The sequence below is a fragment of the Equus caballus genome, chromosome 6 (genome assembly GCF_041296265.1).
Source record: "Equus caballus isolate H_3958 breed thoroughbred chromosome 6, TB-T2T, whole genome shotgun sequence".
NCBI classification, from domain to species: domain Eukaryota; kingdom Metazoa; phylum Chordata; class Mammalia; order Perissodactyla; family Equidae; genus Equus; species Equus caballus.
In genome coordinates, this window is record NC_091689.1 from 93,993,739 (window position 1) to 94,021,045 (window position 27,307).

Sequence of the window (27,307 nt, forward strand, 5' to 3'; positions counted from 1 at the left end):
AAAGACAAAGTGTAAAGAGAGAGCCAGCAGCCAGACAGGGAAACTGCCACTCCAGTCTGGCCCTCCGGGATTCTTTAGTCTCGCTGGGCTCCCTCGGCAGCGGGAACCTGGATGGAGAGAAAACGAACACCGTGAACTTCAGGGCAGATGTCCTCTCGGTTATCACTGCCCGGTGGCAGGAGCCCGGGAAGAAGAGGTCAAGGTGTGGTTTGGCAGGAGGCAGCTCTGGGGACGGCACCGGGCAGGCAGGGCACGGCGGACGCCGCGCGCGAAGGCGAGAGGCCGGCGGGGCCGCGCCCACCCCCAGGTGAGCGCGCGCCCGGCCCCAGGTGAGCGCGCGGCCAGCCCCCGCCCAGGTGGCCCTTTCCCGCTCAGGTGAGCTCCGCCCGCGCCTCCCATTGGCCGAGGCGCCCGGCGCCGCGAGCGCGACGCAACCGGTCTAGTTCAGGGTCTAGGGCGGCGCGTCACTTCCGGTAGCGCGGAGCTTGTAAAACACCCTGGAGAGAAAATGGCGGCGGCGGCGGCTTCGGCGCCTCAGCAGCTCTCGGATGAGGAGCTTTTCTCTCAGCTCCGCCGTTACGGCCTGTCTCCGGGCCCCGTGACGGAGAGCACCCGCCCGGTCTACCTCAAGAAGCTGAAGAAGCTTCGCGAGGAGGAGCAGCAGCAGCACCGGCCCGGCGGCCGCGGCAGCAAGACGCGGAACAGCAATAACAATAACACGGCCGCCGCCACGGGCGCCGCCGCGGGACCGGCGGGGGCGGCGGCGGGGCTGGGGGGCCGGCCGGCGCCCGGCGACCTCTCCTCCCTGCGGACGGCGGGCGGCCTGGGCCGGAGCGCGGCCGCGGGCCCGGAGAGCCCCCTGGGAGGGCCCGGGGCCGCCGCGGCCGCCCCCACGGCCGGCAGCAAAGTGCTGCTGGGCTTCAGCTCGGACGAGTCGGACGCGGAGGCCAGTCCCCGGGACCAGGCCGGCGGCGGCGGCGGCGGCGGCAGGAGAGACCGGGCTCCGCTCCAGCCCCGCGCGCTCAGGCCGCCGGCGGCGCCTCTGGCCGCCGGCGAGGGGACCCACAGCACCCCGGCCGAGCGGAGGAAGCCGCACTCGTGGTGGGGGGCGCGGCGGCCGGCGGCGCCCGAGACCCCGGCGGGGAGGGACGGGGCCGCGGAGGGCGAGGGCGGGGCGGGAGAGGACGGCGGGGACCGCGACCCCGAGGCCGAGCAGCCGCCGTGGGCCAGCCGCGCCGTGAACGGCAGCCGGCTTCTCCCCTACAGCTGCCGGGAGAACTACTCGGACTCGGAGGAGGAAGACGACGCCGACGTGGCCTCCGCCAGGCAGGTGCTGAAGGACGACCCCCTGTCCCGGCCGCGGCCCCGGCGGGGCCACAGCAAGCCCCTGTCCCCGCCGCCCGCCCGAGCCGCCGGCGGCCGCGCCGAGCCCTCGGCTCCGGGCGGGGGAGGCGTCGCGCTGAGTGACAGGGCGGCGGCGGCCGGCGGTCTAGACAGGGGCCGCGGCCTCGAGGAGGCGGCGGCGGCGGCGGCGGAGCAGGGAGGGGGGTGCGAGCCGCTGGACGCCGGCCTCGTGCCTCGGTTCCGTGTCACCGCCAAGAAGCTGGCCCCGCTCCTGCCCCCGCCGGCGGCGGACGCGGACCCCGCCTCGGATCCCTCCACGGGCTCCCTCCTGAAGACCAACAATCACGTCGGCGGGGGGGCGTTCGGCGCGGACGCCCCCAGGATCTTCCCCAACAGCCTCCCGCCCGGTGCGGCGGCGGCAGCCTCGAGCTCGCTCAGGATCAATCACGCCAATCACACGGGCGCCAATCACACCTACCTGAAAAACGCGTACGGCAAGCCGAAGCTGTCGGAGCCCGAGGAGGAGCTGCTCCAGCAGTTCAAGCGCGAGGAGGTGTCCCCGACCGGGGGCTTCAGCGCTCACTACCTGTCGATGTTCCTCTTGACTGCTGCCTGCTTGTTCTTCCTCATCCTGGGACTGACTTACCTGGGAATGAGAGGGACAGGAGTGGCCGAGGATGGAGGACTCAGCAGTAAGTATGACGCCGGGGGTAAGGTGACAAAGGCAGGCGGGGGAGGGCTCTGCTCCAGGCGCTGGGCGTCGTACGGGCGGTGACTTGTGTCTGCAAGGCCGTGTGAAAGTGGTGAAACGCGGCAGATGGAGTGTGTTTGTGTCATCTTCCCTTAAGATAGGACGTTATTACGATCGTCAGAATGACAGTGCCATGGCTGGTTTTTAAAGATTTTGTGTATGATGTCTTGGGAAATTCAAAACGTCTTGTAAAAGAACAAACTATTACCAGCCTGTTCGTAAAATGCATTTATGTGTGTGGCTTCAATTTTCTTGTAGCTTTAAATAACTGTATGGGCAGATGCCAATTACTCAACAGTCTTGAAGTATTTTGATTGTTAGGGGGTATTGTAAATGCAGTGTTTTTTCAAATTGGCTTGTGCTTCTAAGAGGAAATGTAAGATCTCTTGAAATTCCGGTTAAATATTTTATAGTAGTAAGTTTCGGTGTAGGTAGTTCTGTAATTTCTTCAAAGTGAATGAATATAGAAAGTAGGAAGGCAGGCTTGTAAACTGGTTTCCCAGCCCAAAGCGCCTCCCTTCCCACTGGTGAGAAAAGTAGTCGGGCAGCGCAGGAATTTGCAGGCAGAATTACCTGGATGGGTTTCCAGGCCCTGCCATTTACTGGCTAAATGCCCCTAGGCAGGTGTGGCCGTTCATTCATTAGGCCAGCGTCATCCGTGGGGAGCTTTCAGGATACAGCAGTGATAGCTCAGAGGATCTCTGTCCTTGAGCCCGAGAGGAAGATGAATACAGATCATTTATGTTCCATGAAGGGAACAAGGATGGGGTAATGGGTGTACGCTCCCTTAGAGATGGTGAGAGTAGGTACGGTTTGAGGTGAGACCTGAAGCAGGAGGAGATGGCCTTGCAGGGAGACGGGAGAGCATTCTGGGCAGAGATCGGAGGAGGAAAGGCCGTGAATTGAGCAGGAGCCTTGTTGGTTAGAGTGGTTAGAGCACCTTGAGCAGGGGGAGTGACAGAGTTGGAGCTTCCCTTTCCTCCTGCGTAAGATGATGCCTCTGACGATTGAAGAGAGAAAGTAAATGTAGCGCGTGATGGACTGCTGAGTGCAGAACTTCGCATTGTGAAGTCCCTCTCCCCACTCCCCCTGAAACTTCCTACCCTTTTCACCCAACTTGAATTCACTGGCTCATGATTTGTATTTATATAATTGGCTTACTGTTATTAGCTTTACCTCAAAATAGTGAATGATACAGTTAGCAGACTTAGCTAAAGAGTAGGAGTCAAAATAGTGTAAGTTTTGATTTGGCTATAACCAATTCTAAGATAGTCAAATAATAGATTATTACTGTATTAATTAGAGGGGTTAAAGAGGACTGAAATCCAGCACTCACTTTAATTGGTACCCTGGGAGCAAGAGTGATATATTGTGTCCTGCTCCAGATATTTGGGGAAAAAAAGAAGTAAGGTCACACCAGAAGTTACTGGTCAAGTTCACATAACTTAAGTGACGTTGCCTATCAGCAGTACCTGTCTACATCTGTTTGTTTCTCTGACATCACCAACTCTGACCTGGCCCTTTTCTAAGAGCCAAGCGCTTTCCACACGTTATCTCAGTGACTCTTCCAGCCACTCACAGAGGCAGATGGTGTTACCCTCATTTCATAGATGAGAACAGTGAGGCTCAAGGAAGTTAAGAAATGTACCCACAGTTGAACAGCTAGTGAGTGATAGGTCTAAGATATGGTTTTGATCTTTTTCAGCTACGGAGCCCATATTCTTAACACTGCTTTAGGTGTTGTTTGTAGAGAGCTTTCTAAATAAGGGGGTAATTTTATTGGATTAAGAAAAATAATTGAATATTTGATAGGATTTCCTACAGAATTACTGATGAGCACAATTCTCAAAGGGACTCACTTCTCACTGTGAAGATGCACGACGAATGTTTTCTTAGGTACTAAAATTTCAAATGAAATAACAAGGGATAGGACTGCTAGGATTTAGGTACCCCCCCTTACCTCCACCAGTGTGGAAGGAAGGAAATTATAAAGCAGTTTGCATTTTAATCAGTGGTAAATATGAGGTAGCCTGGGTGATGGAAAGAGCAGTGGCTTAGAGGTAGAGGTTCTGGGTCTAGGACTTGTGAAAGTGACCTTAGTCAAGTTCCTTAACCTCTGAGCCTTTCTCGTATATTAAGTGGGAATAATAATTTCTGCTGTCTGTGGGGTTGTTGTGAGGATCAAATGAGATAGTTTGTTAAACATAAAACGGTATTATTCAAAAGTTTAGATAAAATTTGTTGTATTCGTGGTAAGCTACAGTATATATGTAAAGAGAAGTAGTTAAGTAGTTTCTGTAAGTGATATTTAATAATGTATTTCTTACGTGTTCAACATTTAATTTGTACTGAAGTTCATTAAATACACATTGTAGAGATTGATACAGAAATTTGAATCAAACTGTAATGGGTTCTTAAGTGTATTATAGATTCCACTTATTGTATACCCTGCCTGCCAGTTCACTTAGTCTGTGCACCCAGTGGGGAATTGTTTTCACTCCCTGGGTTTCTGTATTCCAGATCCTTTGTCATGTTATAATGGTTAACTGATGCTTAACCATAGGGTTCATTGGTCAAATAGTGTGCTTAAGGAAATAGTTTTACTTTGAGTAATAATTTCACCAGGAGATTGTAGGTTGCATATGAGAGTAAGCTTTTGTCAGTTATCACTTAAATTATGTGTAACGTATAATAACCTTTTAAATAGTTCTTAATCATTTGATCTTTGAAAATTTTTCATCAGTATCCTACTTTTATTAATTAAATTAAGCAGTCTCTGCTTTCTCATCTCTAAAACTAGGGGATTGGTTAGATGCTCTCTAAGTTCTTTCCAGCTCTAAGGTTTAAGAGTCTAACTTTGAACTGCCCTACCAAACAACTCAAGGGTCAGCCTGAAGTCAGATTAGATCATGACAACCCACGAGAAGAAAATAAAGAGGCAGAATGATTACCTATCCTAGGTTCGTATGATCATTATTTAAAAATTGTTTTTCAATTACAAGAGACACTTCTTGTAGAAAATTTGAATAGAGATCTATGAAGCAAAAAATGAATGGATATTGTCAACCTCTCCTAGTCTCACTCAACCCTGGTATAAATAAGTTCAAATAATAACTCCTTTCAGAACTTTACTAATGTTTTTCATGTAAATACTACATTCATGTATACGTGTGTGTGTACACATTTTCATTCAACAATAGAGTGCCTACTGTGTGCCAAGCACTGTTCTGTTTTAAGCAGTAGGGATGTGTGGTGAACAAGGCAGATGAAATCTCTCTTGTCATGGAGCTTACATGCTGGGGGAAGATGGATGAGTAAACAAATAAGATTTCAGATAGAGGTAGTTGCTAATACAAGGTAATGATAGTAACGTTGGGGTGCTGGGGTAGAGGAGTATGCAATATTACATAAAGGCTGGCAGGCCTCTCTAAGGAGGTGATGTTTAACTTGAGATCAGAATGGCTTGAAGGAACCAGCCATTGACAGTCAGGGAGAAGAGCATTCTATAGAGGCAGAAGAGACAGCAAGTGCAAAACCCCCAAGCTGAGGCAAGAACAAGCTGGCCTGTTGAAACATCGGAACAGAATGGCCAATGTGACTGGGGCATAGTGGTGAGGGGGAGAACGGCCTATGATGAAGTCAGAAGTAGGCAGGGGCCAGGTCATAAAGGACCTAAAGGCCTTGAGGGCCCTGGAAAAGAGTCAAATTTTATTTTAAGTGACATCGTACTATACATGTTCTGCAGCTTGTTTTTTCACTTAACGTTATATCATAGGTGATGTTCCAAATACTAAGTTTAAGCAGAGGCATAATTTAAAAATATCACTCTTCACTGGTCCCTTTCTCATCCTGTAAAAATGCTAAAAATCTCTGTCATCCTGAAAATGTTCTTCAACCCTCTGTTCTCTCACTGTTACTCTCTTAGCCAAGATTAACATCTCTTTCCTCCTCTGCCATTCACTCAACCCCTGTCTAGTTGAGCTTTCTTTACCATCCATTCTTCTGTAACTTCTCTGCTTCAAGTCACCAGTTTCTCAAATGCCAAATCCAAGAGAGGCTTTAAAGTTCTTACCTTCACCTCTTTGATAGGTTCAATATATTGACAACTCGCTTCTTCATGAAATTCTCTCTTTTCCAGATTTCTGTATCACCATCATCTACTAGTTTTCATTTACTTCTCTTTGCCTGTGTTTTAAATGTTGGGCTCTGGAGCTCTTGTCTTTGGCTCTATTTTGTAGTTTCCCTAGGCAGTTTCATTCACTCTCCTGGCTAATAACACCCAATCTTTTCACCTTAGATTTTCTCTCCTGAGTTCTAGACTTACCTGTTTGTTTATGAGACAATTTTTTCTGTTTCTGTATTTTTCAGAGGTACCAACACCATCTGTACTTATCACCTTTCCTTACTTTCACCTTGTTTCTCCCCCTCTGTTCCCTGTTTTAGTTGATGGTACTTTCATCCACCCAGAGCTCATGCTAGAAACCTTGAATTTACCTAGATTGCTTCCTTTCCTTTATCTTCCTACCAAACCTCAAACCTCAGTCTAATTGGTTACCAAATCCTGTAGTTCTTCCTCCTACATATCTTTTGAATTAGTCTATTTCTCCATCACTGCTGCTCTACATTTCTTGTCTGAACTGTTTCAATAGCCTTCTAACAGGTGTCCCTGCTTCTAGGCTCTTGCTCCATTTTTCAGTGCTAGAGCAGTATTTCTAAAACACAAATGCAGTAATTCACTCTCTTGCTTAAAATTTCTCAGTGTCTTCCCATTATTTATTGGATAAAATCTAAACTCCTTGGCTAAACGTTCATAATCTGACTATGCTGCTTTTTTCTAGCTTCATTTCCTACCAGTCCCTCTTATCACACTTTACTTTCTGGAAAACTGGAACTTTCTGGAACACTACTTGGTGTTCACTGACTACATCATGAAATTTTGTGCCTTTTTGCCTTTGCACATATTGTTCTCCTCTTTCTCTCTATTAACTGCTATTCATTCTTAAAAGTGTCACCTCTGGACATCATCTCTGACCACCAGTCCCCTTTATGCTAGAGTTTGGCCCATCATTCTCTGGTTAAATAAGATCTTACACCGCCTTCATAGCATTTATTACACTGTATTATAGTTGCGTATGTCGACTGTGTCAGATAGATTACAGCTTCTTGAGGTAATGTTTCTATAGGAGAAACTGAATACACTGGTAAAGGGCACAGGCTTTTCACTCGGTTCTGAGTTTGAATCTCATTTCTCTCATATCTGCTCTGTGACTTTATTAGTATTCAGTTGCCTCATATTAAAAATGAAGATGATAATCCTTGCCTCAGGGTGGCTTTAAGCATTAAGTGAGATAATACATGTATTTAGTGTTGTTGCCTGGCATATGGAAATTGCTTAGTAGACCGAAGTCAGATTAGTATCCTTGGCACAGCTTCATTCAGTACATATTTGTTGAACAAATGATCACATATCAGGTACCCAATATACATGCACTGAGTAACTCATCATCTAACTCAGTGATTGGTTACCTCCTCAGTACCTAACTTAATACTCAGTACTGGGAAGGACACAAAAGAAATCTCATTCCTGCAGAAGCCTCTGCTCCACTAATAATAGTCACTGGAAATGGTGATGTGATAAGTGCCACGCTTTTATAATGGGGGAAAATTCACTATCAGCTGGATCAGTCTCATATGATCAAAAGCCCTCATTCCAAATTTGGACTTTATTCTGTGGGATGAGCAATGGGAATCCATGGAGATTTTAAACTAGAGGACTATCATAATCAAATTGCTCCTTTACGAAGGATAAACAGGTGGTGGTACAGGTGATCGAGTGACAGGATTGGAGAGAAGGAGTAGGGTAATAGGCACTAGAAGCAGACATGGAGTTATGAAAACCTGAAGGAGGTTGGGGATAGAGTAGGTGCTGGCATTGAGAATCCACTTGAGAAAGAAATATAATGCTTGGTGACTGTTTGGATACAGAGAATAGAAGAGTCAGAGATTATTCTGTGGTCATGAGTGTGGATGAGTGAGAAAATAGTGACACCCTTGACAGGAATTAGAGATGTTGAAAAGGGATCTTGTTTGGGGAAAGGTAGTATAGAGAAAATAAGTTTAGGTGGGGCTTATTTTTTGAGTCGTTCAAGTAGAAATATTCTGTAGACTATTGTAGTTACATTATAGGATTAAAGATGAGAGACTTGGTGCTCAGTGTGAGTACTAGTACTGTTTACTAAAGGAATAGATAGCTTTATTTTTTTTTTTTAAGATTGGCACCTGAGCTAACGTCTGTTGCCAGTCTTCTTTTTTTTTCCTTCTTTGCCCCAAAGCTCCCCAGTACATAGTTGCATATTCTACTTGTAGGTCCTTCTGGTTGTGCTTGTGGGATGCCGCCTCAACATGGCCTGATGAGCAGTGCCACGTCCGTGCACAGGATCTGAACTGGCAAACCCCTGGGCCTCTGAAGCAGAGCACGCAAACTTAACCACTTGGCCATGGGGCCAGCCCCGTAATAGATACCTTTTTAATATTTGTTTGTTCTTTTACAATGTGTTTTCTTTTTAAAAACGAGCCAAGCATTACAAAGGGTACCATAGTTTTTTAAAAAAAATAAAGTTTTACTTTTTCAAGTAATTAGACTAACCAAAAGGTCCAAAAGTTGCTATCCAAAAGAAATAGGAGTAAAGATTTTGAAATAGTTGCCCTCATTCTTGAACAGTGAAAGCTAAGTGTTAGGTTTGAAGTTTTTTAAAGTTCACTACTTTGTTAGGGAAAAAAAAAGTTTTTTTCTAGACCTCTAGGAATATTCCTGGAACACCAGCAGTTTCCATATCCCAGTTTGATGATTTAAGAAATTAAAATCTACTTTGTGAAAATGTGTTTCATTTGAAAATTATCTCTAGAATAATTTAAAATAAAAGTTGTCAGAGTGAATTCCCCATGAGTATATCCACAGAGCCTCATTTGAGGAGACATTGGCTTAGATGTTGGGGCTTGGGTTGTTGAGGAGGCAGACCTGGGTTTGGATATTGGTCCTTTCACTTGTTAGCTTTTTTATTAAAGGCAAGTTGCTGAACCACTGTAAACCTTAATCTTCTCATCTGTAAAAGAGAGCTAAGTGAGGATTAAATGAAATAGTGCACGTAAAGTCCTTGGCTCAGTATATGACACAGTAATAATGATAATAGCAGCTAACCCTTCTGTAACAGTGTGTGTGAGGCCCTGAGCTAAACAGTTATAGTTGTTGTTTAATCTTAATGAGGCAGATATTATTGCATTTTGTAGATAAAGAAACTGAGACAAGGAGAAGTTCGGTAACTTGCCCAGGGTCATGTAGCTAGCTAGTAAGTGCAGAGGCAGTATTTAGACTCAGATAGTGGCTCTTAGATTGCCTTTTATTATGTGTAAGCACATAAGGACTCTGTATATGTTCTCTACTATGACTATTATTCAGAAAATTATGAAAGAGATGGATGGGTGAAGCAGATGAGTGCATCAGATTCCAGAAGTGCCAGGAAGAATCTATGAAACAACAACTTTACTACAAGAAAGTACAAATTTATACTCATTTAACAATTAGGAATCATGTGGAACTATTTATCCTTACTTAAGGTTTTAGTGATTATTGTTATGTAATAGGGGCAAGCTGCTATATTAATATAATACAAGCTAAAGTATATAATATGTAAAACTATAAAATGTGATACTCTTTCTAATTTTTAAAAAGATTTTCACAGTCTCAAAACTGATGGGGAAAGTGGTCCTCTGATTTGCATTACCACTTTAAAACTTATGTTTTCCATTGTTCATTTTCAAGATGTAAAGACCTTTAAGTATAGCACATTTGCTCTCCCTTTTAAGTAAACTTTGTATATATTTCCCTATACTTATATTTAATAGGAATGAAACAGTCTACAATTTCAGGGATGCTTTAAAAAATTATTTTCATGAAATTCCTCAATAGTGTTGTGAAGTTTTTAAACTAACTTCTCCATGCTTATTAATTATTCTGTATTAACTTTACCTATCTGAAAAATATTTTATATAAATGAAAGGAACCTCATTGCAAGGAGATATTTACAACATCAGTGAAAAGAGATGTTTAATCTAGTTTATAAGTAGTTTAAAAATGAAGTATACCTTAAACTATTAGAAATCTCCAAAGTATATGGTAAATATGTAGTAGTAACTTCTTTATGAAAATTATATTATTAGTGGTATATCTTTATTCTAATCCTGTATTTATTTATTATACACTAAATATTGCTACCATTTAATTTGGGAACCCAGCCCAATACTAATTGTGGAAATGGTTATAACAATTATTGTCTCATAACTTTAGATTTTGATGTTCATACTTAGAATTTATTTTTAACAGATATTAAGGTGAACCAGTAGCAGTATATTTGAGTAGTAACCTTTGCATTTTGCTGTTTTAATAATGCATGTTGATCTAATTAATGTTTTTTATTAAGAACACTGTCAAAAATAGTTTTTAAACAAGAGTTTACTGGGAAGGAAGTGTTTTAGTTTTAATATTTATTTGTTTATTTTATAGTTAAATTTTAAATTTTGACATCATTCTTTTGAAAATATATTTTTAAGGAAATTAGCTTTTTAAAAAGATGAAAATTTATACTAACAGAGGTAATAGATCTGTAATTCTATTTTCATACTATCATGTGAAAGCCATCATGTATTACTTTTATGATGTCTTAATGTTTTTTTCTTTATTTCTAGACATATAGAGTTTAAAATTATGCCACTTATTTGGTGTGGGTAGTAGATTTATTGCTCTCTGCACATAGCTTTTTGCTTAAAATGTTTTTGCAAGATGCCTTCTGAATTCATCTTTATAGCTAACATTTAGAAATAAGGCTTGGGTGCAAAACTATGCAAGACTTTAGTTCAGCTGTTCTGAACTAATTGAGTGATATGTATGAATCAACAATTGCTTTCCTGCCCTGAGTGTGACATGTTGGAAAAAAAATCCTTTAAGGGAAATGGGCATTTTAACACATAGCAGAATATTAATTCAGTTTTGCAGTTAGAGACTCCTTTTATGTGTATGTATGTACAAAAGGAATTTGCTGATAGTAGCTAATTTCTGAAAGCACTTTATACTGATAAAGGAAGCTTTTGCTCTGTAGGAATTCACTTAGGTATAATTTTTTAAACTTACATATAGAGATGGCATTGAAGTTAATTTGGAGGGGGGAAATCTTAATATCTATTTCTTTTAGTCCCTGGGCTGTGGCTTAGAACCTTGCTCGGTCTTATTAATGACTTCCTAGGTTTGTAAGGGTACCTCTCATGTATCATAAATGCTTCCTGGTTTGATTTAGTTCACTTGAAGAAACATTTATTTTCTCCTATTTATTCATCCATTCACTCAGTCACTCATAAATTATTTCCTGAGCACCTACTCTGTGCCAAAGATGTGCTCTCTAGAACTCTAGGAGTGATTCTTCCACACACATACTGCCTCCCCTCCTGCCACGTTGTGGTGCCCTTCTCTTCTTTCTCCTAAATATTTATGCACTAGCCAGCCTTCAGAATTGAGAGTTGGTTACCGTGCAGCACTGTTTCAGATTTGTATATTGTGACCTGGAAAACATGACTTTAAAAATTAGTTTCTGCAATTTGAGTATGCCCTTTGGTAGAGTTTACCACAGTGTGTACTAGACGCAAAAGAAATAGTTTCATTTCTTGAAAGTTTTTCAGATAATTAAAAAAGTTAAAAAAGGAAGAGACATGACGAATGAATTTGCCAGAAATGAAAATGTTATCAATCTGAAGTGTTTATGATTGTGGTTCAAGATGTTCTAGAAATATTCTTATGCTTATGACAAAGTTTTCTTTTTTTAAATGACTTCTCCAAATGTCTCTTCTTTTAGATTCTAAAGCCTTAAATGGTAAAAGCATTTATTGAGGACTTTCTGTGTGTGAGCACTTTAATTTTCGTGAGGGAAACTACTAATATTACCTTCATGAGAAAACTGATATATAGAGGGAATAAGGTTACAAGTGACTTGTCCAAGATCCCACAGCTACTAAGTTTTGGAGCCAGCATTTGAACCCATGATCTGACTTCAGGGTTCACAATCTTAACCACTAGGCAGCAATAGATTTTCTTATGCATCTTTTCTCACCTGCTAACTTTATTTGGGCAGGTGTCACTCCTAACCCCTGGGCCTTGGTTTTTGCATCTGTCAAATAGGGAATAGTAAAATCAGCTTTACTTCCGGCCAGTGAATTTTGTAGGAACTAAGGTGATGGTGTCTTTGGAAATGCTTTGGAGAAATTTGAAGTGATATATAGCTGTATATTTTTAATCCTGTAAGTTAGAATTTCCTAGCTACAGTAGTCTAACTTAAGCAGCATGTGTTGAGCACTATAACATGTCCTGTCAGTAATGTTCATAAGTAATAGACGAGTTGGTTAAATTTATAGTCCTTATCAGTATTTTTAAACCTTTCTCTCAAGCTGTCTGAGCAGATAAAAGGAATCATCTTTTTACATTGCCTAATTAGTGCCTTATTGCTAGGCACTGAAAAATAATGTTTTTATTTTTTGCAGTTATATTAATTTAAGAGGTTTTGAAGCACAATTTGAAACTAGATTTTAGCCTTGTTGACCACTAAAAGGTAGATCTGCTGTTAGGAAAGTCAGAGATGGGATACATTGCTTTAACTCAAAATATAGCAGTTAATTTGAGACAGAAAAACATTTCTTAGGAATGTGGGTGGGTCTTCGAGTAAGCTTCTGTTCACATTATCTGAAGAACAGACAGTGCAGGCAGCTGAAAGAGAAGGATGGGCCTGTCACATGCTGTTCTTAAGCTAGTTTGTAAGATACTCTGAGTACTATTATTGCTAAAATGGGAAAATGAGGTGTATTCTTGTGAATAGGCAGTAGATTGAATGGGGATAATCAAGAGATTGGGGGATATAAAATAAAATGAATGTGATAAACAGGATATTAAAGTCATGCTGCTTAAATTATAAGGAATTTAAAATGCATTAGGATCTTCAGTCTCCTAGATAATTCGTATGAATCACGTAATGAAATTTTTGTCCCATTTTGCATTTGAGATCATATCAAAGATGTAATTTGTTTAGACTAGACGTCTAATAGAAATATAATACAAGCCACATATGTAATTTTAATTTTTCTAGTAGCCACATTAAACTGTAAAAAGAAACAGGTGAAATCAATTTTAATAATAAATTTTATTTAATCCAGTACACAGTCCTGTGCCACATAATGTTTCAGTCAATGACAGACCGCATACACAAGGTTGGTCCTAGAGGATTAGTACCATATAGCCTTGGTGTGTAGTGGGCTGTACCATCTAGGTTTGTGTAAATATAATGATATTCACACAATGACGAAATTGCCTAACAACGCATTTCTCAGAACATATTGCCATTGTTAAGCGATGCATGACTATGGCTAGAATATTATCATTTCAACATAATAATCAGTATATAAATTAGTGAGATATTTTACATTCTTTTTTTCTACTAAGGCTTCCAGTGTGTACTTTATACTCATGGCGTCGTCCAGTTCAGACTGGCCACATCTGAAGTGCTCAGTAGCTGCATGTGGCTGGTGGTACTGTATTGGATAGCACAGGTTTAGACTGCCCTGAATTGTGGTTATATTGTTGGTTTAATGAGCTCTAACACCTGCTGCCTTTTGAAGCTTACTATGTGCCGTGCATTGTGTTCTCTATCATAGTTTCAATTCATCTTTATAATAACTCCATGTTGTAGGGTTTATTCTCCTTTAATAGGTACACTGTGGTATAGAGATATTAATTTGTCTAAGGTCAAACAGGTATGATAGTCTGTAGCAGAGCAAGGATTTAAAACCAAGTCTGACCCTAAAAATCCTTGTCCTGTTCGCTGTATCGCACTGTTTCAAAGCATGGCCACTTACCTTCGGCCAGGTAGGTGAGTGAGATGTAGTTCTGCCACTGCTCAAGTATTTTTGTTTTACTGCAGTGACTTACGGTTAAATTACTCCTTATTTTAAGGTATAAATGGCTTCTTATCTTAAAGTGCAAGTGGTATCCCCTAAATTCTCACTCATGTTTCTTTGGGAATATTCCTTAATATTCTTTTCACTATTTCCTGTTGTAAACTGCTTTGTACAACTCTTCAAACTAGACATGTTGAAGGAGGGATGCCCTTTGGTTCTGGCACATGAGTGTCCCAGGAGATAAGGAGAAATCAGCTCCTCTTGAGAAAATTCAAAACAGAATGACTACTAAAACTTTTGTTGGCGTAAAAAATTTTTTAAGAGTTTCAGTACCTCACTTTGAGAAAGATTTCGAGATGCTTTTATTCATCATGATCTTTGAGTGATCTCAATTCAGTATCTCAGTCTCAATAAAAATTATCTCAGTTCTTTTACAAGGTGTTAATTTATGGTGGATTTATACTTAGCAACATCTCCTAATGAATTTTAGTAATTCCTTTGAATTACGTTTAGATTTTTAGAGATGTTTGCTCACAAAGGCAAGCTGTTTATTCCAAAAGGCAAGATGGGCAGCCCTTAATTTTTGGATGGATTGTCTTCCAGATCATCTGTAAAATAGTTGTTTTTACTTGGAACATGTTTAACTCCAGTCATGCGTCACTTAACAATGGGGATACATTCTGAGAAGTATGTGGTTAGGTGATTTCATCATTTTGTGAACATCATAGAGTGTACTTAAGGGGAACAAAATTTGCTACCTCAAAATGTGTCTCTTTAACATGAGGATTATTTTAGGTTGATTGTTTTTAAGAAACAAGACTCAAAGTTTTTCTTGGGGCCAGCCTGGTGGTATAATGGTTAAGTTTGCTCACTCCACTTCAGCAGTCCAGGGTTTTTGGGTTCAGATTCTGGACATGGACCTACACACTGCTCTTTAAGCCATGCTGCGGCGGTGTCCTGTATACAAAATAGAGGAAGATTGGCACAGGTGTTAGCTCAGGGCCAATCTTCCTCACGAGAAAAAAAAAAAGCTTTTTCTTGTTGCTCCCCCTTAAATGCCTAAAGGAGTTCAGATAAGTAAACCTGTCTCAAGAAGTGAGCTGTCACCTTAGCATAACATGAACTAGGTGGTGGACAGGGAGGAACCTAGAAAAGCCTGTTTGTTGGGTTCCCCTGTGTGTTGTTCTGTTTCTGTGTGGCCAAACACTTGTTTTCCAAACATTTGCTCCTTTTCACCTACCTGTGAATTGTTTTCCTTCCCTTTGAAGTCCCTGACTCTTCCCACCCCCTACATCTTCTTTTGTCTTTAGCTGAGGATGGTATTTAAGGTGAGGGCTTCAGCCATTTTGGCGAGTTACTTGATTTTCTCCTGTGTGTACATGTTATTAAACTTTTGTTTTCCTCTTGTAAATATCTCATGTCAATTTAATTCTTAGACCGCCCAGAAGAACCTAGAAGGGTGGAGGACTAGTTTTCCCTCCCCTACAGTACTTACACAAATCTAGATGGTATAGCCTCCTACACACTTGGGCTATATGGTACTAATCTTATGGGACTGCTGTCATGTATGTAGTCTGTTGTTTACCAAAACGTCGTCGTGTGGCACGTGACTGTACGTTGTTTTTAAGTTTAAGTTCCCAGGCTAGCGCATAGAAGTCTATTTAAAACCATATCCTATTTTGGCGCTACTATAGCATTGGTTTAAGGTTCAGGTCCTCAGAGTAGTGGATCATGTTCTGTGGGAGTTGGATGAGGAGGAAGCAAGTTTATTTTTGGCTTTTTATGTTCTCTCCTACTTTTCCATCTCTTAATTCCTGTTCTTATACTGGCCTAAGCTTCCTGCTGTTCTACTGTAATGTTGGCCAAACATTTAAGTGCTCAGTACTTCAAATTTTTTCTTTTTTTTTAAATTGAGATATAATTGACATATAACATTGTATTAGTTTTAGCTGTACAACATAATGATTTGATATATGGCCATATTGTGAAATAATTACCACAATAAATTTAGTTAACATCCATCATCACACATAATTACAGTTGTTTTTTTCTTGTGATAAGAATTTTTGAGCTCTACTCTCAGCAACTTTCAAATATACAATACAATATTGTTAACTCTAGTCTCCGTGCTGTACCTACATCCCCAGGACTCATCCATCTTACAACTGAAAGTTTGTACCTTTTGACCACCTTCACCCATTTCACCCACCCCGTACCCCGCTTCTGGCAGCCTCCAGTCTGTTCTCTGTATCTATTGTTTTTTTTAAAATTCCAATAAGTGAGGTCATACAGTGCTTGTCTTTCTGTCTGACTGATTTCATTTAGCATAATGCCCTATAATAAATAGTAGATCCATTTATTGGGTGCTTGGCGAGTGTAAACATTTAATCCTTTTAAGCGTTTTTTACATCATTTTACAAATGAGGCATTTGTAGTGGAGATTAGGTTAATCACTTTCTCCAAAGTTATAGGTCAGAGAGGGGAGTGACAGAGTTCCCTTGCTGGTTGAAACTCAGCAGTGTGACTTGGAAGCTCCTCCTCTAACTGTTGTGTGTACTGCATTCCTCCTGCATGTTCCCTCGCCTTTACCAAATCCCGACTCCTTTTATTCCCTCAGTTCAGCTCCTTTTAGCTAAATCTTAGGGAAAGCTATTTGATTGAGTTTAATTTGCAGTACGGTAAAATTCTGATAATAAAAATTGTGTGATATAATTTATGGTAAAATTTGATAATGTGATTATCTTTAGTGAGAAGTGAACCAATATGGAATCAGATCTTAGCCCACCCTCTGAATAATCCTTCATCCTTGTTTGTGTAGAGTTGGGTTGCCTGCATTTTTCAGTTAGAATTTGTCAGTAGTTCTCAACTTATGGGCTGAAAACATTTTGGGGGCTGCACCCATTACAAAGTATTGTCTGAGGACCTAACAAATGATTTGCCCCCCTCATATTGTGCTATTATTTTTCAACTGTATATCAGTACTGCTATGATTAGGATACAAAAAATTATTATATTCATGGTAGAATTTTCTCATATTAGTGAATACTAAAAATACTGTTGTGGAGATCTGAATGCCTTGATATAAATGAAGAAGTCCTTTTACTTAAAAAGTAGACAACCATTTAAAGCATGCTATAAGGAAATTATATATACTGGATATATTTTAGAATTTGTTTTTAAGACATTCATAGGTAATGTCAGAGGATGAGTTGTAATGTTTAAATGACTGACTGACCAACCTACCAACTGGTACAAGGACTTTAATCTTCTCAGAGGTGATTGTACTTCAAATACAAGATCTTTAACCCAGATTCTCTCTCTGATTAGTGAAATTTTTGGCAGTTAGTGAAAAATTCAGGCACGACAAAAGATTTTTGGCAGGGAGCCTTGCCTTGAGGGGGGTCTTGCCTTGTCTCTTCCTAACTCGCAGATTTTCTAAGAACTCTGTCATTTCTTTCCAGTAGCTCCATGACAGAGACAAACGAGGAATGGAGTACTGATATATTGTGTTATTTTGTAAGCTGAGCGCTATTTTTTTATTTCATGCTAGGTTTAGGAAAAGAAGAAAAACCTAAGGTTTGTTCATCTCTTTTGTCCCCATCTGTTACACATATTCACAAAACATCCTATTTTATGTTAGGTGACTAGGATACCAGAGAGGTGACTTGTCTGAGATCACAAGTCATAAATGTCAGAGCTAGTATTTCTTGCTTCAGAGATTTTTTTCATTTTACCCCGCTACCTTTCAATGTGAAAAGATACTTTTCACTCATCTAAATGACATACCTTCAGAAGTAAGCATTACTTAGAGAAACATTTGCATCTTATTTAAATTTTAAAAATTTAATTTGTAGTTTAAATTTTTTAAATTGTACTAGGTTGAAATTAATATAAAACAGCTATAAATTATATTAATACTGTGTCATCCAAGAAGGAAAAGGATAAAAATACCACTCTATTATTTTGAAACTATTTTGTACCTTTTAAAAAATTCTGTAATATTTGGGTTAGAAAGTGAGAGAAACTAGGGTGGTTTTGTGTCCCTGCCTGAATTTTGTTGTAGGCAGAATATCAGATGAAATGAACTTTTAAATACAGGAGTGTAACATTCTATTGGGTTGGTTTAGATTGCTTTTTTTATTTTTTTAAGCAAACATTTCCAATCTTTTTTAAAATTCTTTTTTGGTTGATAAATCCTGTAGGAATTATAATGTGGAATAAAGACAGTGAGGTTCATCAACAACTGCTTAGTGATGAAGAAACATACAAGTACTGGAGTTAAATAAATAAAAATCCATACACATCGTGTATGGATTTTGATGTTTGAAAAGCAAGATTAAATAGCCTATAGTAACGTGTTCAATTTGAAAAAAAAAAGGAATAAACAGCTTAAAGTAGTAGATAAAAATTCTGGCAAGTAAATCTGCTAACTAGACCAGACATCATATGAATGTAAAGAACTACAGTATCTGTGCTTTAATGTACAAGACCTTTATCTACCAATTCATTACAGGGTTGTTGCCGTGCTTTTCTTTTCTGTCTCTTTTTGTTAATAAATCTTGGTTGTGGGGGAAGAGACTTCACAATGAATAAATAAAACAGATAAACTTGAAATCAACATTTTGCCACAGAAGATCATCATAGGTTTTAAAGAAGTTTTAGGAGTCATTGGCTGCTTTGGGCAGTGGGGTTTGGGAGAAGGTGATGTTGTAGTTGAGCTCTTTTGGTCATAAAGACAGTCTTAAGAAACTGAGGTTTACTCTGAGAGTGTATGCGGATTGGGACTGTACGGACTTCGGGAATCAGCTCAACTCAAAGTCTGAGCTTTTGCTTGTGCCTCTGTCTCAGTACTGTGCTCAACTTTGCGTTCATTATTTCATTTAATTTTTAAAACAATCATAAGAGCCAGCTATTATTATCCTTCCCTTTTAGATGAGGAGGAAACTGAGGCTTAGGGAGGTTAATAAACTTGTCAAGAGTCAGTAAGTGGCAGAACCAAGATTTAAATACAGATAATCTAACCCCTGACGTGAAATCTTTGTCCCTATACTAGACTGTCTACATGGTTTTGTATCATCTTGTGTGTTTGTTTTTGAATCTCCTTTGAAATTATCCCCACCTCCTCCTTTAAAAAAAAGGCTTATATTTACTAGACCAGGAGTTCCTATAACCACAGTGGTCCATGAATCTTAAAGAGGCCATAAATGGACTCCAGATGAATAGCAACTCCTTGAAATTATATGCAAATTTTTGAAAGTGTGTGCATTTTTCTGGGGAGAAGGGCCAGAGATTTTACTGATTTCTCAGAAGGGTCTCTGACCCTTCAAGGTAGTGAAAATCGCTGCATTATCAGATGCCCTGGGGAAGGTGCTGTGAGTTTTCATCTTTGTATTCCTTAGTGCTTGGTTTTTGGTTGCTCAAAAATTTTTTGAACAGAATTTCACAAGTAAGAGATGGTATGTGGGGAAATAAGCTTGAAATTAGTCATGATTTGGGAGTTTTAAGATCCCTTGAATGTTTACTAAATGAGTATTAAAGCATTAGTTTTACTTGTTTCGGAAAACGGTTTTGTTATTGATAGGTTACAATTTTCAGTTCTAGCATATAGTAGTTCTGTGAAGTTAGGTTTCTGAAGTCAGAGCATAAAGAAAAAACTAAGCCTAGTGAAAAATGCCTTTGAAAAGTCCCCTAGGTTTAGAGGCTGCCATATGCTCTCTCAAAAAAGTGAGATTTTTTTCCCTCTGGTGTAAGAATAGACTGTTTTAGTACCTGAGGAAGCATTAAGGACCACAGTAGATCTTTAAACATTAAATTCATACTCAGTGTTTGACGTATTCACAGTATGAGAGCTACAGGGGAACTGAGAGCAGCCGAGGGAGTAGTATTGTCCTGTCTCCCATCTCTGGGTTTGTCTAGGGGACAGGCTTATTGACCATAACAGCCAATGACATGATTGTGGGGAATTACATGCATCATTTTCTTAGCATTCATTCCTGCATGTTTATTTGTATTCTCTCGCCCTGCTACAAGTGGAAGTTGTAGAAGTTAGAAGTAGACGTTAGGTGAAAATCTGCTATGATCACAGTGTATGTTGTGTTTTCTGTCCGTTGTGTTCCTGTGAAAGCATGGATTTTACTCTTAAGGTTCCATATATTATAACCAACAAAAAGTCTTATTTAGCCTACTTTACTGCATATCGTAACTGCTTATATTTTGTTTTATCCACTGGTTTTGTTTTTGACCTAATGATGACATAAATTCCTGTGTTTCCCACATGACTGCCTGTCTGTCTGCTTTCTTCCAGAGCTACAAGTCAGGATGTCACTTTCAAGCACATTGCTGCTAAAATAAATGACGGTGATTTCCTTTCTAGCTCCAAATTCAGTTTATATGTTTGTTTCAGTCATAGTTAAATCTCTGTGCTCTGTCTATACTTATAATGCCCTTTTCCCTTTTATCAGAGCTGTGTTCTTATCCCTGTTTAATGAAAGGAATGAGAACTACTATCATTTAGTTTTTTTTTTTTAGTTCTATTCACCTTTTCATTGCTCTGTAGCTTTTCTCTCTCCAGTTTTCTTATTTGCATACTGTCTTTGTGCTACACAAAACTAAACTGGTGGTATTATTTATTATCTCTAGTCATTTAAAATGTTAAACATGGGCGTTATAATACAGAATGTTACTAAGTAGAAGATCTCTTGTATTTAATTGTATGGGAAATGCATGTTGCTTTATTGCATTGTGCTGGAGATAGGTTGTACAGTGTATCACAGATCCCTTTTGGATCTCCAGATTCTCATTTAGCAATATTCTTTCAGAACAGACCTTGTTACAATACAGTTTTACTTGCATTCTTGGCAATGTAAACCTTGAGGAAGTGTTATAGCCAGTCTCTAGTGTGTAACAGTTAATTTTTAAAATCTCTTACTACAGTGAGCTGTCATCATGTTTAATAAATTGCAGTGTTGCATTAGCATAAATTCTTTTGGGTGCCAAGTTATCTGTTGCACAGATGCTTGGTTTTATTTATAGGTTTGTATCTAACCTTTGTGGGTTGACTTGCTTTTATTTTTCTATTCACTTGTCACCATGCAGTAACATAATTCTTTAACTGGCATATGTGCAAAAATAGTTTTCAAGAAGAGATCTGTGAAAGTACTGAAAAAGCAGATCACTCAAACTTTTGGACCTTGAGCAGTGTAGTAAGAGAAAGCTCCAGTTAGTTTAAGTAGACATTGCGCTTTGTCTTTACTTGAATGTGTTCTTAGACTGCCTTTACTCTCAACACTTAATGAATAGACTATATCATTAAAGTCCTTTAAATGTGTAATATTTTGATATTTTCTTGAATTACTAGTGATCTACCTTTCCAATTTAGTAATAATTTTATTTTAGGGAAATGAAGCCAGTCTTGTAAAATCATTGGTAGGTGAATTACCTCCAAATCAGTAGGTTAAGCGTGTTGGAAAATAATTTTGAATATTTGTGAAACATTTACTTTTTGAAAATTAACTAGGTACAAGCTCCTGTATTTCGGCTGTTTTCCTATATGCCAAGTTCCTGACATTTTAGTAAAAAATATAAAATCCTATTTGTAAATGTAAATTATATGAATTTAAAAAATAAGACTGTATTAGGCAAGTCTTTCTAAAACAAAAAAAACCTTTACGTTACAGTAACTCTTCTAGTTTTTTTGCAAAAGAAGAGGAATTTTTCAGTTTTCAATTTGTCGAGACTTTAGAATTGGAAGGAAGAAAATGTTTTTTTCTTGTACAATAAGCCGCAGCTTTTAAAATTGGGGTTTTACCTAATGTGCCTAGGTATCGAAATGATCTTTTACCAGTTCTCTTATAAGATTTTAGCACCATCAACAAATATTTTTTTTTTAAATACTTTTCCTACCCTAGAATTTTATTATGAAAAATTTCAAACAGAAAATTGAAAGAATTGTGCTGTGACCATTTCGTACACCCACACCTAGATTCTGTAGTTAACATGTTCAGTATTTATTATATATCTTATGCATCACTCTAGCCATCCATCATTCTTCTTTTTTTTTCCCCTGCTTTTTTCTCCCCAAATACCCCCGGTACATAGTTGTGTATTTCAGTTATGGGTCGTTCTAGGTGTGGCATGTGGGACACTACCTCAACATGGCCTAATGAGCAGTGCCATGTCCAGGCCCAGGATCCGAACCCTGGGCCGCCAAAGCAGAGCGCATGGACACGGGGCCGGCCCCGTCATTCTGTCTTTTTAAAAAGTGTTTCAAAGTAGGGGCTGGCCCCGTGGCCGAGTGGTTAAGTTCGCCCGCTCTGCTGCAGGCGGCCCAGTGTTTCGTTGGTTCGAATCCTGGGCGCGGACATGGCACTGCTCATCAAACCACGCTGAGGCAGCGTCCCACATACCACAACTAGAAGAACCCACAACGAAGAATATACAACTATGTAGCGGGGGGCTTTGGGGAGAAAAAGGAAAAAATAAAATCTTTAAAAAAAAAAAAAAAGTGTTTCAAAGTAAGTTGAAGACGTTATGATACCACACCCTTACATACTTTATGCATATTATTAACTAGAGTGAGGTTTTGTTACTCTTGGGTTTTTTTTAGGTAAAATTTTCATAATCAGATGCACAAATCATTAATGTACCATCAGGTGAGTTTTGACAAATGCATCCAGCTGTGTAAGTTAAATCCCTACAGATACAGAACGTTACCTTCACCTCCACGTTTCCTCATGCCCAGTCAGTACTCCAACACTTTCTTCATCATAGTTTAGTTTTACGTGTTCTAAAACTTCATATAAGTGGATTCATAGAATACTCTTTTTGAGCCGCCTTTTACTCAGCGTGATGTTTTTGAGATTCATCAATGTTGCATTTTCCAGTAGTTCATTCCATTTTATTACTCTTGGTTTATTTTTAAGGCTCAAGTTTATTTTAGGCAGAAATTATTTGCCTCTTCCTGAGTTCCTAAAGCCGTCTATACTAAACTCTAGGGTAGTATTGATTCCGTTATGTATCAGAGCTGCTTGTTTATCTCCACTACTCCTTAAGCAGCATGTTCTCAGAACGTGGTGTATAGAATATGCTTCATAAATACTTGTTGACCAGTCTATGGTTAGGAGTGTGTCTTTCGGCTTTTGTTACAGAGATCCCAAACTTGGAGTACAATTATAATGTGAAATTAGTGCTTGAATAAAGACAAAAATTTTAATTACAGTCTATTTTTCTCCCTAGGGAGTCTTCTTTTTTATGGTGAGCAAATGTGAGACTTAAATGACCACATGGTTGAAAGAGACTATAATGTTCTTTATCATATAGAGGTGAAGAATAAGAACCAACCAAATAATAAGGCTATTGCCAATTTAATTATGAGTTTTGACCTTTTATTTCTTTGGGTGCATTATTTCAGTTTTCGTTATATTCTTAGTGCTTTGGTATCCACATTTAAAGCCCTTTTTATTTAATTTTACAAAATCACTGTGTATGTTCTGTCATTCTTTAAGAATAGCTTATTTGGAAGTCATACAGGATTGTTGCCTCTCTTAAACCAGGGCACATGCAAAGGTAGGAGCCCTAGAGAAGTGGAGAAACTTTTGAGCTTTCGTCCTCCTTCCCTTGTCTTTCACTCATTACTCCATCTAGGTCTGTACCTCTGTAAATGCAGATAGAGTGGTGGGATTAAAATGGAAAGGTGATTTATAAGTAGAACAAGGGTGATGCAAGAGTTTACCTAGGCAAGTTTTATATAGTAGACAGTTTTTGTCCATAAAACTTTGTCTAGTTTGATTGCTGATTTAATCTCAATATTCACAGTCATTTATTTATTAAGTATGCTTGAAGTGAACTGTTCCTGTGTTTTAGAATGACTGTATATTTAATAGAGCCATTAAATAATTGGAGAACTTTCAGAGAACAAATTGGCAACGTGCTGTGTTGCAAAAGTATGTACTGCCTTGTTCATCCTGTCCATTTTTAGATCCATCTGGCTAATGGTGAAATGCAGAAGTGTTTGCCACACAGGTGCAGTGTTCTGCAGCTGTTGCAAACATTTGCCCCCCAATCCCTGCTTCTTCACATGTAATTATGCTCTGTTTAAACCATTAGTGCTAAATGATGGGATTTGAGAATTTGAATGTCTGTTTACAAAAAGGTACAACTCAGAGAGATAATTGGTCATTTAGGCAGCTGAGTTTAACTGCCTAGATGTCTTGAAGTTTCCAAAGACTAAAGCCTAGCCTTCAGGTCATCGAGTTTTAGGATTATAAGAGACTGCCTTTGAAAGCACATGTCTGAAAAGTTACTACGCTCTAGACTGAACTTCCTGAGGACAGGGCTTATATGTTTTTATTTTTTAATTTCCTGCAACTAGCATAATGCCTGGCACATAGTAGGCACTTGATATATGTTTGTGAATATCTTATGTTGAAAGATGAAGCCAAAATGTTGTTTAGATGTGGTATGATCTAAATCAGAAAATTATGATTTTTTTAAAAGTGATGCCTTGTGGTAAGTTTTTTGCAGTCTTACGAACACAGTGCCATGGCAGCAGAGAGAAGGGGAGTGATTAATGCTGCCCGTGGTGGTCATCAATGTCTTATATTTGATATATCATGGAAGATTTTCCCTGGACTACCATTAGAGAGCTTGGTTCTGAAGCATCTTTTCTCAACTAAGAGACGACAGACAACAGTGTGTTCTCCAACAGCAGTGTCTTTTCCTCCTTAACCCCATTTTAGGCATTTTTCATGCATTAAGTCATAAGGAGATGATAAGTTTAATGATTCTAAATCTGAAAAGTTCTAGAGAAGAATGTTTTTCTTAAACCAATCAGAACCAAATATTTTCTTTCCTGTAGTTTTTTCTGTAATGAAAAAGATGTAGGCTTCAGAGTCAGACATAGGTTTGAATCTCACTTTTTTAAACTGCTTTTACCTCAAGGAAGCAACCCAACCTCATCATGCATCAGTTTCCATAAAAGTAGGGGTGGGGTCGGCCCCATGTCCTGGTGGTTCAACTTCTACATGTTCAGCTTTGGCGGCCTGGGTTTGTGGGTTCGGATCCTGGGTGCAGGCCTACTCCACTCATCAGCCATGCTGTGGAGGCATCCCACGTAGAAAGTGGAGGAAAGATTGGCATAGATGTTAGCTCAGGGCTAATCTCCCTCTAGGGGGGAAAACAAAGAGGAAGATTGGCAACAGAGGTTAGCTCAGGGTGAATCCTCTTCACCAGAAAAATAAAAAAATAGGGGTAATACTTACTCTACGATAGTGGTATAAGGATGAAATGAGCTACCTCCTGAGTATATGGCATCAGTATTCCTGGAACATACCAAGAGCTCAATAAGTATAATTTCCTTTTTATTCAAAGGAGAAGGTTGTGGAGTGCTCAGGATTATAGTACCCCTCTGGCATTGGTGAAGCTGTTATTCTAGGAGACTGCAGTATGCCTTCAAGCTTTTATTCGTTCAATATATATCACGCAGTGTCTGCAAAGAATTGAGGTAGGTAGAGATTTTGCAGTCTTGTTGGAGGAAGAAACAAACAACAGTTAAACTGTGATATAAGGTAGTAAAGATACTGAATAAATACATAGGGCTTCTGAGAAGAGAAGAGTCATGATAAGCTGCAGTGGTTAGGCATCCTTTATGACTATAGCAGAACTGCAAACTGGACCTCGAAGACAGAATGAAGCAGAAGGAAAAACACCCAGGCTTGAAGAAGACCAGAAAGATCAAAGGCTCAGAGCCTTCCTGGCAGAATTTATTTTTCCAGCTTTATTGAGATATAATTAGCACATAACATTGTATAAGTTTGTTGATTTGGTCCATTTATATATTGCAAAATGATTACTACTGTGGCATTAGCTAACTAACACCTCCATCCTGTCACATAATCACCATTTCTTTTTCGTGGTGAGAACGTTTAAGATCTAATCTCTTAGAAATTTACAAGTGTATAGTACACTATTATTAGCTAAAATTGCCATGTTGTACATTAGATCCCCAGAACTCGTTAATCTTATAACTGGAAATTTGTACTCTTTGACCAATATCTCCCCATTTCCCCCAGCTCCTGGCAACCACCATTTTACTCACTGTTTCTTTAGGGTGTTTTTTTTAGATTTCACATATAAGTGATATCATATAGTATTATGTTTGTCTGACTTATTTCACTTGGTATAATGCCTTTAAGGTCCATCCATTTTGTTGCAAATGGCAGGATTTCCTTCTTTCTCATGGCTGTATAATGTTACATTGTGTGTGTGTGTTTGCATCTTCCTTAGCCATTCATCTGTTGACAGACTGTTTGGTTGTTTCCATATCGTGGCTATTGTAAATAATGCCGTACCGAGCATGGGGGTGCAGATATCTCTTTGAGATCCTATTTTCATTCCTTTGGATATATACCCAGAAGTAGGGGTGCTGGACCATATGGCTGTTCTCTTTTTAATTTTTTGAGGAACCTCTATGCTGTTTTCCGTAGTGGCTGCACCATTTTACGTTCCCCCCAACAGTGCTCAAGGGTTGCCTTTTCTCCACATCCTCACCATCACTTGTTATCTCGTCTTTTTGAGGATAGCCGTTCTAACAAGTGTGAGATGATATCTCATTGTCGTTTTGATTTGCATTTCCCTGATGGTTAATGATGTTGAGCATCTTTTCATGTACCTGTTGCCCATTTGTATGTCTTATTTAGAAAAATGTCTATTCAGTTCCTCCTGGGAGAATATTTTTGTATACTGATAATTGATAGTAGTTTCAAGTATTCAGAACAGAAAAATCTCGAGGCTGACTGAAGTTACCTGTGCTGTTCCAGAGAAAGCAGGAGGAAAGCATCCTGAATGTACTATTTTCTCAGTTTTCCTGGGCCATAAATAACAGATCATTTCTTTTCTAAATGCTGAGGTCTCTTAAACCTAATCAAGAGAGTGACCCACCGCTTACTACGTGTGCGTTTCTTCTAAAGCAGAGGCCAGATAACACGTTTCCTGTTCTCTGAGGTTTCTCACTAGGAGTAATATATAAAAGTCTTTAAGGTCCTACATTATTTGTATCTACTGACTCCCTTAAATGATCTTACCAGTTTGACTGCATTTCTTGCTATTTGCCCTGTCATCCACTCTGCTCCATTTCCAGGAGTAATATGATAGGCATGCTCCCCTTCACAGTCTGTACACTTCTTGTTCTGTCTGTAAACTACTTCCTTCAGTTATCCACATGGCTTG

The 27,307-nt window shown here is 39.7% G+C and overlaps 1 protein-coding gene and 1 long non-coding RNA gene across 3 annotated transcripts in view; one reads left to right on the forward strand and one right to left on the reverse strand.

Annotated features, from left to right (window-relative positions):
- The window catches only part of LOC111774021 (uncharacterized), a 53,242-nt gene extending 51,279 nt beyond the window's left edge, over positions 1 to 1,963 (reverse strand). For both annotated transcript variants that reach the window (XR_011439805.1, XR_002808866.2), the window contains exon 1: positions 1,823 to 1,963. This is a non-coding gene — a long non-coding RNA (uncharacterized lncRNA). The remainder of the gene's footprint in view (positions 1 to 1,822) is intronic.
- LEMD3 (LEM domain containing 3) overlaps positions 463 to 27,307 on the forward strand; it is a 67,105-nt gene continuing 40,260 nt past the window's right edge. Inside the window, exon 1 of the mRNA XM_023643952.2 lies at positions 463 to 2,036. Within this exon, the coding sequence (XP_023499720.1) occupies positions 509 to 2,036 (1,528 nt within the window). The 5' untranslated portion in view covers positions 463 to 508. The remainder of the gene's footprint in view (positions 2,037 to 27,307) is intronic.